This window comes from Haliotis rubra, unplaced genomic scaffold (genome assembly GCF_003918875.1).
Source record: "Haliotis rubra isolate DU_JTF1 unplaced genomic scaffold, ASM391887v1 Scf436, whole genome shotgun sequence".
In the NCBI taxonomy this organism is placed as follows: Eukaryota; Metazoa; Mollusca; class Gastropoda; order Lepetellida; family Haliotidae; genus Haliotis; species Haliotis rubra.
In genome coordinates this window covers 334,553-347,286 of record NW_025767120.1, presented here as the reverse complement: position 1 = coordinate 347,286, position 12,734 = coordinate 334,553, and the positions used below count along the sequence as shown (strand labels likewise).

The 12,734-nt window shown below is 36.0% G+C and overlaps 1 protein-coding gene across 1 annotated transcript; it reads right to left on the bottom strand.

Annotated features, from left to right (window-relative positions):
- Positions 1 to 1,354: 1,354 nt before the first annotated feature.
- Positions 1,355 to 12,680, bottom strand: LOC124289208 (ras-related protein Rab-39B-like). Its single transcript, XM_046725814.1, has 2 exons — positions 12,348 to 12,680; positions 1,355 to 9,194 (listed from the first exon to the last, which is right to left on the bottom strand). The coding sequence occupies exons 1-2, from the start codon at positions 12,563 to 12,565 to the stop codon at positions 8,768 to 8,770; spliced, it is 645 nt and encodes a 214-aa protein (XP_046581770.1). The 5' UTR covers positions 12,566 to 12,680; the 3' UTR covers positions 1,355 to 8,767.
- Between the last annotated feature and the right edge of the window lie 54 nt (positions 12,681 to 12,734).

Here is a 12,734-nt window from a genome sequence, read left to right as displayed (position 1 = left end):
AGGATGCTGGCACGATTTGTCTCAAGTGACACATGGGTTTGGGCTCTGTAATTAAGGATAACAGAAGTGTTGATTACATTAAACTGGAAAGGTATAAATAGGTTCTTATTTTCTTCTGCTCATTGCATGTAAATGCAATATAAAACGGTAAACTTAAATAATATATAGTTATTAAAATACTACATATACATAAATTTACAGGAAGTGATATCAACTGGGGACCACTATTAATAAATGGCAAGGGGGTGATGATTGTTATGAAGCATGTACAATGAGAATTCTCCCCCCCCCACACACACACACTCACAAAAAAACAACAACAAACAAAAGTTCTCAGTATTCAACCAAGGCTTCTTCAGTTGTGTTTTGGGCGATTTAACAAGCAGAAGGGTCACAAGACACTGAAGATCCAGGTTAGAACTGGTCTTCAGCAACCCATGCCAGTCATAAAAGGCACCACCAACAAGGTCAGGCTCCTTATCTTGGTTGACCGCGTCATTGTAGCCAACTGAGTAGATCAATGTGCATGCTGTTGATCACTGGATTGTCTGGTCTTGACCATATAGCTGGAATATTGCTGAGAGCAGCATTAAACAAGAAACACAATCCATTATAGGTCAATGCAATATTGCTGCTGTTGATCACTGAGCAGCCATATAGCTGGAATATTGCTGAGAGCAGCATTAAACAAGAAACAGAATCCATTATAGGTCTATAGCAATTCACAATACTGAACACACAGAGTAGATCAATGTGCATGCTGTTGATCACTGGATTGTCTGGTCTCGACCATATAGCTGGAATATTGCTGAGAGCAGCATTAAACAAGAAACAGAATCCATTATAGGTCTATAGCAATTCACAATACTGAACACACATAGCCTGAGAGACAGGTGGGTAACTGGTTCATTGACTTGGTTGATGCATACCATCATATACAAACTGGAGAGATAAATGCTCAAGATCTCAATGACACTGTCTGGTAAGACTTCATTACTTACAGACTGTCGTCATATGGTTGAAATATTGCTGTGTGCAGTGTTAAACAACAAACAATATAGTAAAAAATGGATGGTAGACTGTGAAAAGGCAAGAAAGCCAGGAAACCTTGCTTCATAAGATCAACAATATTACCTTCAAGTCTTCTATGATGTTACAGGGTGGTGGGGTAGCCTAGTGGTTATAGCGCTCGCTCATCATGCCGAAGACACCTGTTCAATTCCCCACATGGGTACAGTGTGTGAAGCCCATTTCTGGTGTTCCATGCCGTGAATTGCTGGAAGATGCTAAAAGCGGCATAAACCTTAAACTCACTCACTCACTCTATGATGATACACTGACAACATGTTACATGTAGACTGCATGAATGTCTTTATTATTATCAACACTTTAGTGCATACCAGTGTTCACAACTGCAAGAGGCAACCAAAAACCACTGGCTGCATTAAAACAATAATGATATTGCACTTACAACATATTAACACACATGTATGCATATGGCAAGTAGCAACTGAAAGATACTGGCCAACAAACAACAGTACCAGATATACATGTGACATATAGACATGTGGGTATTGATATACATGTACATGTAATACAGAGAGCTATGTGTATTGATACATGTGTGATATATAGAGCTGTGTGTTTGGTAGAATGTGAACTCTTTACAGTTGTAAACCAATAAATTTAGGAAATAACCACACAGAAACGATTTTAAAAAGCAGTTAGAATATCACAGCATAGATACTGCACTGTTATGTCACTGGGATAATGAGTTGTAATTATTATGAAAGAATAATGAATATCCTCTGAAATCAGAATAACAAAATATTGTAGGTTTATAGAGGCTGACTATGTGCCGAGCACACTCAACTGAATGCAAAACATCAATGTGTCCAGTCATGTGTCCCATCTTTGACATGTTTTGTATCCTTGCTATTTCTATTCTAAACAGAATCTGGATAATTCCTGTTTGGAAGGATTATAATAAAATGTGTAAAATCAACATTATAATTTCACGAGGACACTAGGGAAGTGAAGTTGGTAAATGTGTCTCTTAAACTGTCATTTGAAGCTTACCGCATCATGGGTCAGTAATAGATTTTCATTAATGTTCAAAAAGTTGCACAAATTACAACATAATGACACAAATAATATTCTTACACATTTTATCTGGTAGGGTAGCAAAATAAACCTAGTTACAATACACTATATGTAAAAAGTGGGAATTGTGCCTCACAGTCATGTGCCCTACAGTCTAGATACAGATGATGTGCCCTACAGTCTAGATACAGATGATGTGCCCTACAGTCTAGATACAGATGATGTGCCCTACAGTCTAGATACAGATGACATAATTAGCATAGTGCATGAAAGTTAAAACACTGTCTCTGTGTAATTTGTGTAATTAACATCCAGATAGATGCATGTCATGAAGTTAAGGTTCATTAAAAAATGGTGTTCTAGTGATGTGTGTGAAACAGAGATGTTGTCAGTGGGGATACCATAAACTACTGGTTGATATCCATCATATGTTTGCAAGCAAAGTGTTTAGAATGACTGGAGACAATTTTGCAAAGACTGTCACTTGACCCTAGTTCTGCCATATTGATTTTGTTTCTGAATCGGCAGAATATTGAATTAGAACAAGTTCAAAACCAAAATGTAAAACAAAACCAAAAATATAACATGTTATATTTGGGATTACACTTTCTCAGTAAAGTACAGATTCTAGTACTTTTGTTGGGTAAAATCTCATTCAGGATTCAAACTCACATCCTGACTGACAGTGAGGGTTTGTATTTCGGATGGGACTCGACCCAACAAAGTTCTAGAATCTGTACTTTACTGAGAAAGTGTAATCCCAAATATAACGTGTTACATTTGACCACCTTCTAAAATGGCAAAGTTTATTCAAAACAAAAATAGTATATCATCAAAATTAGCAATAATACCATTGTACTGCAAGAATTGATTATCATTCAATGAATAGTTCCCAGCTGTACCACAAGTCTTCTTCACTGATGAGTTCATCTGATGTATTAAGGTCCTTAACAAACACAAATCAATATTCTTCAAAAGAAAGGAAGCAACACCTATTGTCCTCTTGCCTCTGATATGTCAGCTTGTTCAATATTGTGGTGTTGTTAAATAAAATTGAAACATTAAAACTCAACATCATCAACATCCTCTAAAATGTGTTAATCAGCCATACATGTGCATACATATGTAATAAAAACAGAAATATTCACCATCACCAGAACTCTGGTCTAAATACATCCCAGTACTTATTTGAAGATATGAATTTTATTGGCCTTAACAAAATAATACAATCTTTGAAACAACAGCTACTATTCATAACCAATTTGAAATAAGTGTCCACCTTTACAATATATACATGTATACTTAATAGACAAGCCCAGAGATAAGCTGTCACTGAACACATGAATAATATGCCAAAGCCATGGAATTCTGCTTCAGTTTTAAAGAATTTCTACAACAAAAGCGACAACATATCAACATCTGAAAATAATATATACAGAATGAATCAATATTGGTATCGTTCATGTACTTAATTCTGTAATTTGATACAGACATAATATATATATATCTTTTAATAATGAATTTTTTCATGCTATTTTTTAATTCAATAACCAGGGAAAAAAAAAGTTCTTTACAGTTATCATAAACATAAATTTGAATATTTTCACAGGTAGGTTTGACATGGGAAGTGTGAAATATGTCCAAAATGTCTTATTCAACACCCTTTTTGAATTGTACCATACATTCCTGTCTTTTTTAGATGAATAATTGACTATCCTTTGCATGTGTTTGTGATAGGGCAGGATATTCTCAAATTTTCACGAAAACCTGTTATCATCCTCATGATGCCTACACCTACTCATGATATATTGATGCAACTGATTCTGCTCTTGGCAGAGGTTTCTTAAGGATGTGGCAACATATTTGTCACTTTGGTGTACCCACAGGTATTTATATTTGCTTAGCAACAAAATGAATGATGTACATGATATGCTGAACTAAGTTCAAATGATATCCCTAGGTTATCAGTCAAGACTGATATGCATCTTATTGACCCTGATTCATTAATGTCATAAATGATTGTTAACATAATAATACCAGTAAGATCACAGTGTATATAGAGTACTGTCAATATACTGGATTTATTCCATGTACAGGATGCCTTCCATAGCGTAACACGTGGGTCAATTTTCAGTACCTATGCCTGCCATTTGTATAATTATTCCCAAGGGAGTAATAGGTTAGCTTCTACAACAGGTGATATAATAAAATATTTTCTAAGTGTTGGATCCACTAAGTGTTACTATTGACAAATTATCTTACCTGTATCTGCAAGTAAACCAATCAATCACTGTCCACTTTAATTATACAGTAGCATAATACAGTACCAGCACAGAATCCTTTATCAAGAAGCAAACTTTGGATTTATGAATTTGAAAGGAAATTTGATTTAAACCTTATTAATCATAGGGTGATCAAATAAGCAAGACATCATATCCTGGCAATGAAGCAGGAAATCAAATTTACATGTATTCTTTATCAAAGTGTCCATGCAGACTGATCACATTGTTTAGTGGACACTGTATAATACTTGAATACCATGAGCCATATCACACCATAATACAGCATCACACTTCTTCTATCATGTACACCTAATTATGGTACAGTAAACATACAAATCTGTCAAATCATACAAAATGTTGAATAGACATACAATTTCAAATTATGTTCCTACCAACACTCAGCCTTCACATACCACAACAAGCATCATAATACACACACACTCATTTTGGCATGTGAAATATTTGGTTACATATGTGCAGTGATAGTGTAAACCATTGACAAGGGGCTGAATTCCATCCCTCTTTACCATTTTTTTACTATTTTTGCTCATTTGTTGGTTTGCCATTTATAGGCCCCACTACACCTCGCACACAGATATATCATCAACACACACTAGAGTTTTAGGGTATTGTGTCATAGGCTATCAGTCAACAACAGAGAACAGTCAACTGTAACAGTTACAACACCTAACAGAAGGCTACTCATGCACGTAGTTGCAAGATTTCAAGAGGCTACCTCACATGTTGAATATTTGAAGCTATTTTAACATGGCAGGCTTGAAGCATAAAACTTATATGTTTGTGAAGATTGCAAACACTCACACAGTACTTTCTACATGGAATACAGACATTTACCAGGTACTCTCATGCTTAAAACATGCACAAAATTTGCATATTACATTGTCACACATTGTGATTGTCCTTCCATTGTTCTAGAAACTTTTCTGTAGTATTTGCCTTTGTTTACATGGATAATCCATTTCATTTATATAATGAAAAAGCCCCAAACGTAAATTATGACTTGTTGGCCTGATCTAAGAACCATCATAACTAAAGTGGTATTGTCAGTTCCCTCTTGCTAAAACAGCTTATAGCAGTGTGTAAACAATGAAAAATGTCAAGAGAGAAAACAAATCCCTTTCTGCCAAATGCTCCATATATAATGAAAACTACTCATTAAAGCCAGAACTGTATACGGATCTGGTTTCAGACAACATACATGTAATATTGTGGGTCTGTAGCTGACCTACAAGCCTTCAGTGGAAAACTATGAGCTAGCTAAATGTTTGATTGCCATTTAGAGGTTGTAGAACATAAAGGAATAAAACGTTCTTAAGGATAACTTCTTTGTAACATTTCTGGACTACCCTTTTGCGCCTTCATTGCCTTCAGATTGCAGATGGCAAAAGATTTGTGTGTTCACATCACTTATCATATATAGACGACTGTGTTTCTGGGACCATTATGACCAGTGACAGAATTACTTTGGGGGACCTATTTCTCTACTTTTCAGGTACTTTCCATGTACTTTCCCTATTTATAGTCTGTTTATCTCCAAAAGGAAAGATGAATTGCAAAGTAGCTCAAAATCGGAAATAGTCTAGTATATATTGCTGTGCAAGTGCATGTTTGCACTATTCCTCCTACCATTGTGCATTATAAGATTAAGGTGTCAACCTATACACAAAACAACATGATAACCTCTTCAACAACCTTTTCCAGTGATGAAAAAAAAATAACAAAGAGCCGATATTGTTCATATTCATATTCATATTCATTGCCATACACCACATTAAAATTTAATTGACTATTCCCGATTTTGAGTTATTTTCAGTTCATTATTCTCATTTGTAGGCAAATGGACTATAGATTTTAAATGATATAAATTTACACACAGCACCCAAGAAAATACCAAAACACAGTAAAAGACATTAATTGTTTGGGAATCACTCTTTCAAGTCAGTTCAATATAAGATGCGTGAGATGAACTACAGAACCACAGTACCATGGTAACAGACAATATATTTATCAAGTGACAACATACAGTCCCTACACTAACTGCACACACTCCATTATCACAAGCTATTTATCATCATCATCATCATCATCATCATCATCATCTTCATCATCCATTCATCCTCCAGCACACACTGTAAAGCTTGGCCACTATCACCCACTGCATCAAATTGTTTCTTTACAGTTTAGACTGAGCTCCAGCACTCTGCAACCAGCAATAGACATTTGGAGAAAAATGTAGAACACACATTCACAAATACAATACAAAATAATGAAGTCCAACATGATAAAAGGTTGAGAAGAAATATGAAGTGTTTGTGTAAATATTCTATATACATCATCAACTACATAGACCAATTAGTCAAATCTATATTGTCGACTGAGAAGGCTGAACATGAAGGGGTTTTCTCATACATGTAAATGAATAATCTTTGTTAGATGAGATAAACATAATGAATAAGACGTGCCAAGTATCTGAAGTCATGGAGAGCCCATTTTATCATGGATTATATCAAGACACTTGTATGCTTCTATCAAACTCAGCTGACAAGAAGAAATATAGTCTGAAGCAACAAGGATCAGAAGAACATACTAGATTCCAAAATGGTGCCATTGCTGTGACGAAAACAGCTGCAGATAGGAAGATTCAAGTACAGTACATTGGTCTTCATTGTAGATCATCAAATACAGTTGCATTAGGTTTTAAGGAATATATTCCTACCCTGATTCAAATTTCATTCAGCTAACATACATGGAGTCCATGTGATAAAATTGACCACATATGTGCCAACTGTAATTTGTTAAATAGAGGAAAGTGTGTTGAAACTAAAAAGGCAGTTTAGAAACAATTTTAGCAACGTTATAAAATTCCAGTTTCAATGACTCTTACAATGTAAAGCAGCAAACATCAACAAATGAAACTCTATTGTTGTTCTATATAATAAGCATTTTATCAACAAAAAAATTTAAGCTTATGTAGTCTCTCTTCAAAGAAGATATTATGGTATTTAATGTCAGCAGTAGCTTACCAACTGGGTGTCTACAACTAATCATGTTACTACACACACACACATTAACAATCTGGTCATTAGCTACATCAAAAACAAAGATAAGATCTTTGGTAAGAAACTTGGAAATACTTACACCAAAATATATACCTATTAGGACACAAATATAAATCAATAACATTTGAAAATTTGAGATGTCTATTCAGCTGTAAGAAAATAATATTGGTATTTGCACCTATTAGCCTAAAACCTACACAGTATCATCTGTCTTCACAAACCATTGAAACGGTGGGTTAAAACTGTATGTATAGCAAATTAGCAAAAAATGTCATTACTTTTGACTACATCAGAAAAATAAATCATTCAATATTCCACAACAATTAAATCACTGTCTTTACTACTGCAACTACTGAATTCAAAACTCCAGTTGAGTTATTGGTTCCATAGAACAAAACCAGACAGAGGAAACACCTGTAGATAATAAATGTTGACAAACTGGTGGGGAGAATATAAGTCAATCCAATTCATCCAAACAATCGTCATGGATATGTGCAAGGTATCATAATACATTATATTTGTCCATGTTTTTCTCTTTTCATGTCTTAAGTTAATTTTCTCAAGGCTCTGACTGAAAGCTTGTAATAGTGTATGCAAGATGATCCTTGGTTTCCTGGTTAAGTGTACAGGGGGAGATAACTCTATAATACTTTATCACTGCTGTATTACCCCACCTGATACTGATACAGTGTTCACCGAGATCTTAACATCTATGATGTACAGATTGGAAGACAATGCATACTTAAGTAAATTACTTGAAATATAAAATAATCCTTTCACAATAAAAATGATGAATTAAGAGTAGACAGAACCCAAAACTTACACTTTTGCGGTTCTCATGATGAGAACTCTCACAAATATAGAAACCCTAAGACAGTGGCACAGACTTTTTTCTTCATTACAATATACCAAATTGGCTTAAATTAGTAACCTTAACATTCTTACATAACATAAATATCCTTATCTCATGTCAAGAATTTGATGATGATCAGGATTAGTTATACAGAGTTACAGATCTACAGTATAAGGTCATTACAGATCCAATAGTAAGTACATCAAATACACCGATGGAGACTATCTTAAATTCCTTCAATCCCTCTGGTGCCTTTATAAGAAACATGAGTCACATATCATATATAAGTAACAACACCTATAGTTGAAACACCAAGGTACAATTGACTGGATAGCATTATGTAGCACTTCAGCTGATGATAGTGTACTATTACAATATCTATAGTGGGTCCAAGTCTAAACAAGCCATTGCACATAAACTGATGGAAAGACTTAAGGGAGATAACTCCATCAACAACATCCACCTCCCTCAGGATCGCCTTCAAGAAGATGCAGATTATCTTTCGGCCGAGAAAATCCAGGCTTCACCCCATCCCAACCATCTTCCAGTTTAATATGGCCATCCTCCAATTGCTGATATATGTCCCGTGCAAGCAATGCAAAGGATTCTTCAATATTTTTGCCAGATTTTGCTGAGGTTTCCAAAAACTTATGTCCGTGAATTTCAGCAAAACGTCTCCCTTCCCTTGCTGTGACCTGACGCTGTTCCTCCATGTCTGACTTGTGTCCTAGCACAAGGTATACAGCCTTCTGTGGCTCTATGTGCATCTTAGACTCCTCGTACCAGTCCTTTATGTTCTCAAACGTGCTACGTTTTGTTATATCATAGATGATCATCACGCCCACAGAATTTCGGTAGTAGGATCGTGTGATGGACCTGAAGAAAAAGATGCATCCATATTAATAGAGAAACAAATTATGAAATAAGTGAGTATTTTACACCACTTTCATGTATGTCATGGTGGGGGACGAACATTGTCTCTATGTGGAAAGTTCAAAATGATGAGCAAATGCTTTATATACCCTACTGCCAATGTACTATGCAGGACAGTACAGATTGTTGTTTTTCTTTTAGCAATATCAAATTACCATGATCATGGACATCAACAATAAGCCTCAAATCCAAATATGGTCTCTATATTTGGAATTAAATTAAGAACCAAAGAACAATTGACAATACATGGTTTGCTGTCTTTCAACAACCTCAAACATCATTATAAACATTATACTGTATGTATATTCATCTAACAATTCAACCGCCTCCGTCATGTAGTTGTTAGAGTGTCTGTCCGGGAGAGCGGAAGGTCGGGGTTTGATCACCGGTCGCATCATACCAAAAGACGTTAAAATATGGTACTTGTTTGTCCCTGCCTGGCACTCGGCATTAATCATTTTAATGGGTACAACAAGGACTGGTCGGTTTGAAGTTAGTATGTGTCTGAGTCAATCTGAGTAGGGTGTTCATGCTTAACTGCGGCATGGTATCCCAGTGCGCTAGCATTATAAAACCAGCTTAAGTCTGGGCTAGTACAAGCTGCCACACATACACACTCATGCACGTCGTCATATGAGCGAAATATGTACAACGTTAAACCCCATTTCACCTCACCTCTAACAATTACAACTTTGCCACTACACAACTTGCAACTAAGCTGCCAACTCATCTTCATACAGTAACATATTTCATCTCTGTACTGGTGTTACAATAAATCCCTTTACTTACTAACCATAATAGTTGTCAAGTCACTTTCCTTGAATGATTGATTCAGTTTCACAATGGACTGCACCATGGTTATCATTACAGGTGTCTACAACAGTTAACACCTATTTAGGTATGACACATAACAGAGGACTGACAGTGTATCCTGTCAAGACTGTGTGCACTAAACCTTTCCTTTATACAATGATAGACAGTAATAACATTTATCATCATAGCAATACATGGATTTCTTGCCAGTAGCTTAGCATAGCTGTATAGTGACATTATTATACAACGGATGATGGTACCAGTTTGTTATTGTCTATTTTTATGAAGTTCACTGAATAATGATTTTGAAATTAACTACAAATGAATTTGTCCGTCCACACACTGGTGTTAAGATTAAATTAGAGTCAAAGAACACCAATTTTCCCTTCCATCCCAGCCCCTACCTTACAGTCTGCCATGTCTTAAATCTATTAATGCTCTTGTCATTACCAATGTCCTGTACTTTAACAAAGATACCGATGAAGAATTGTTTCGATGACACCTATTCAGGGAGTTCCTAGTTGTGTATATAATACACTTGCATTAGACTAAGCAATCTATAATACTAAATCTGACTTGATACTTATCAAGCTTCTGTTGGCTGCTCAGTTTCACAGAGATCATACAACAGGGGTGGAAATAACCCATTGCCCAACGTCCGAGTCCAGTGGTTTTTTTGTCGGGCAAGCACATTTGTACATCACGCTGTACCGGTGTCCAGTTGACATTCCAATGTTAATTATGTTGTTTATTTAAAAAATCAGCCGGTATAGCGGAAAAATTATCAGGGCAAGTGATTTTACATGTGCCACTGTACATGAGTACACTAGCAATTTTAAAGTTATTTCTACCCTTGTACAACAGTGAAATTATAACTTTAATACATTATGAAACTAAGCTAGATACAAATACACTACAGTTACATTGTTTCAACTTGCTTTAAAACAATTTGTATGAGATTTTAAATACAGAATTACACTTTAAGAAGTTTAGAGGGGGGAAGAACAGATGCATACCCAAACCAAAAACACAAACATAGTTTGTACAAACAGGTAGTTCATTTGACAACTATTATTTTGGTACATGACAATCACCTTTTCAGTGAGAATTTGGTTTGACAACTCAAATCCTGGAGTATACAGTTTAGTTTTCTGAAGCATCATGAATTTACAACAAAAAATGTAACAAGAGTCTCTGCTCCACTGTTTGGATCCAACTTTCTGTACAGTTGTAGACACTGAAATTGGTGTCAGATGTTAAACATGGCATATTGTCTCACTGTAATTAGTCTATGTAACTGTTTGATTCTTCTACATCATTAAATAGATGTAGCAGAAAAGCAAATGTGACCAATCACGTTCAGGGCAATGAGGGATTTGCTGAGGCTGTTAATTAGCACATGCTGAGAACCCACATAAACACGTCAAAAGTACATTGACTAAAAGAAATTGTCAAAGGAGATGTGACCCGTGAAGATCCGGGGTAGAATAGGTCTTCTGCAACCCATGCTTGCCACAAAAGGCGACTATGCTTGCCGTAAGAGGCGACTAACAGGATCGGGTGGTCAGGCTCGCTGACTTGGTTGACACATGTCATCGGTTCCCAATTGCGCAGATCGATGCTCATGCTGTTGATCACTGGATTGTCTGGTCCAGACTCGATTATTTACAGACTGCCGCCATATAGCTGGAATATTGCTGAGTGTGGTGTAAAACTAAACTCACTCACTCACTCAAAGGAGATGTCTAGAAACTGATTGCCCAGTCCCACTTTGATATGATTATCGGAACAAACTGCCCTGTACTACACCTTAGACCTTTTGGGGGGATGTTTTGCAGTGTAAATTGTAATAATTGATTAGCTACACTTTGTGCTTAAAACCTCATGTGAACAATGTATACAATGCCTTTTCTTCATATAATATGTGTTTTTAACCACTGTCTCAGAAGGAAATAGGAAACTGACAGGCCATGCTACAAAAGTACCAAGCTCACAATTACTCTCCATTCTTGAGAATCCTAAGCAATTCCTGTTGGAATGGTTAATGTCTGTTCAAATTTGACATTGGCATTTCACATACATTAAAGGCAACACTCTTTTATAGATAAACATATCAAATAAACCAATGTTCAAATTCAATACTGACGCCTACAATTATCTATTCTCCTTGTTCATGAATGATGCTTGATGCAACATCACGCCACTGTATTATCAATGAAGAAGCCATGTTGAATAAATTATTTTGGTTCCACATGGATGTTAATCTTTATAAAGACAATTCACCTAAATCGTTCTTGACCAGCTGTGTCCCATAGTTGGAGTTTCACTCGAATTCCAGGTTTCACCTCGATAAGACGAGCATAGAAGTCTACCCCAACCGTGGGATCGCACTGCTCTTCAAACTTTCCGTCCGTGAAATACCTCAGGATAGACGACTTGCCTACAGTGCTGTCTCCGATCAAAATCAGTCTGAACTGATACTGGAAGATTGGTTCAACCATATTATATAAGATAATTTGTCACAACTGTCACTTAGTTCATTACGGGTATGAAAATCTTAACACGAATCTGAAAGGGGTTTCCCAACCTTTGAGATTCACCAACTTCCTGTCTAGTTTGTTTGGTCACGTGGGTGGAATAAGTGGCAGAACTGTAAGCGGTTCACCGATT

Coding starts and splice junctions, on each gene's coding strand:
- LOC124289208 (XM_046725814.1), bottom strand. CDS start 12,565: ATGGTTGAACCAATCTTCCAGTATCAGTTCAGACTGATTTTGATCGGA. Junction 9,195..12,347: donor GCTGGTCAAGAACGATTTAG/GTGAATTGTCTT, acceptor CTTTTTCTTCAG/GTCCATCACACGATCCTACT.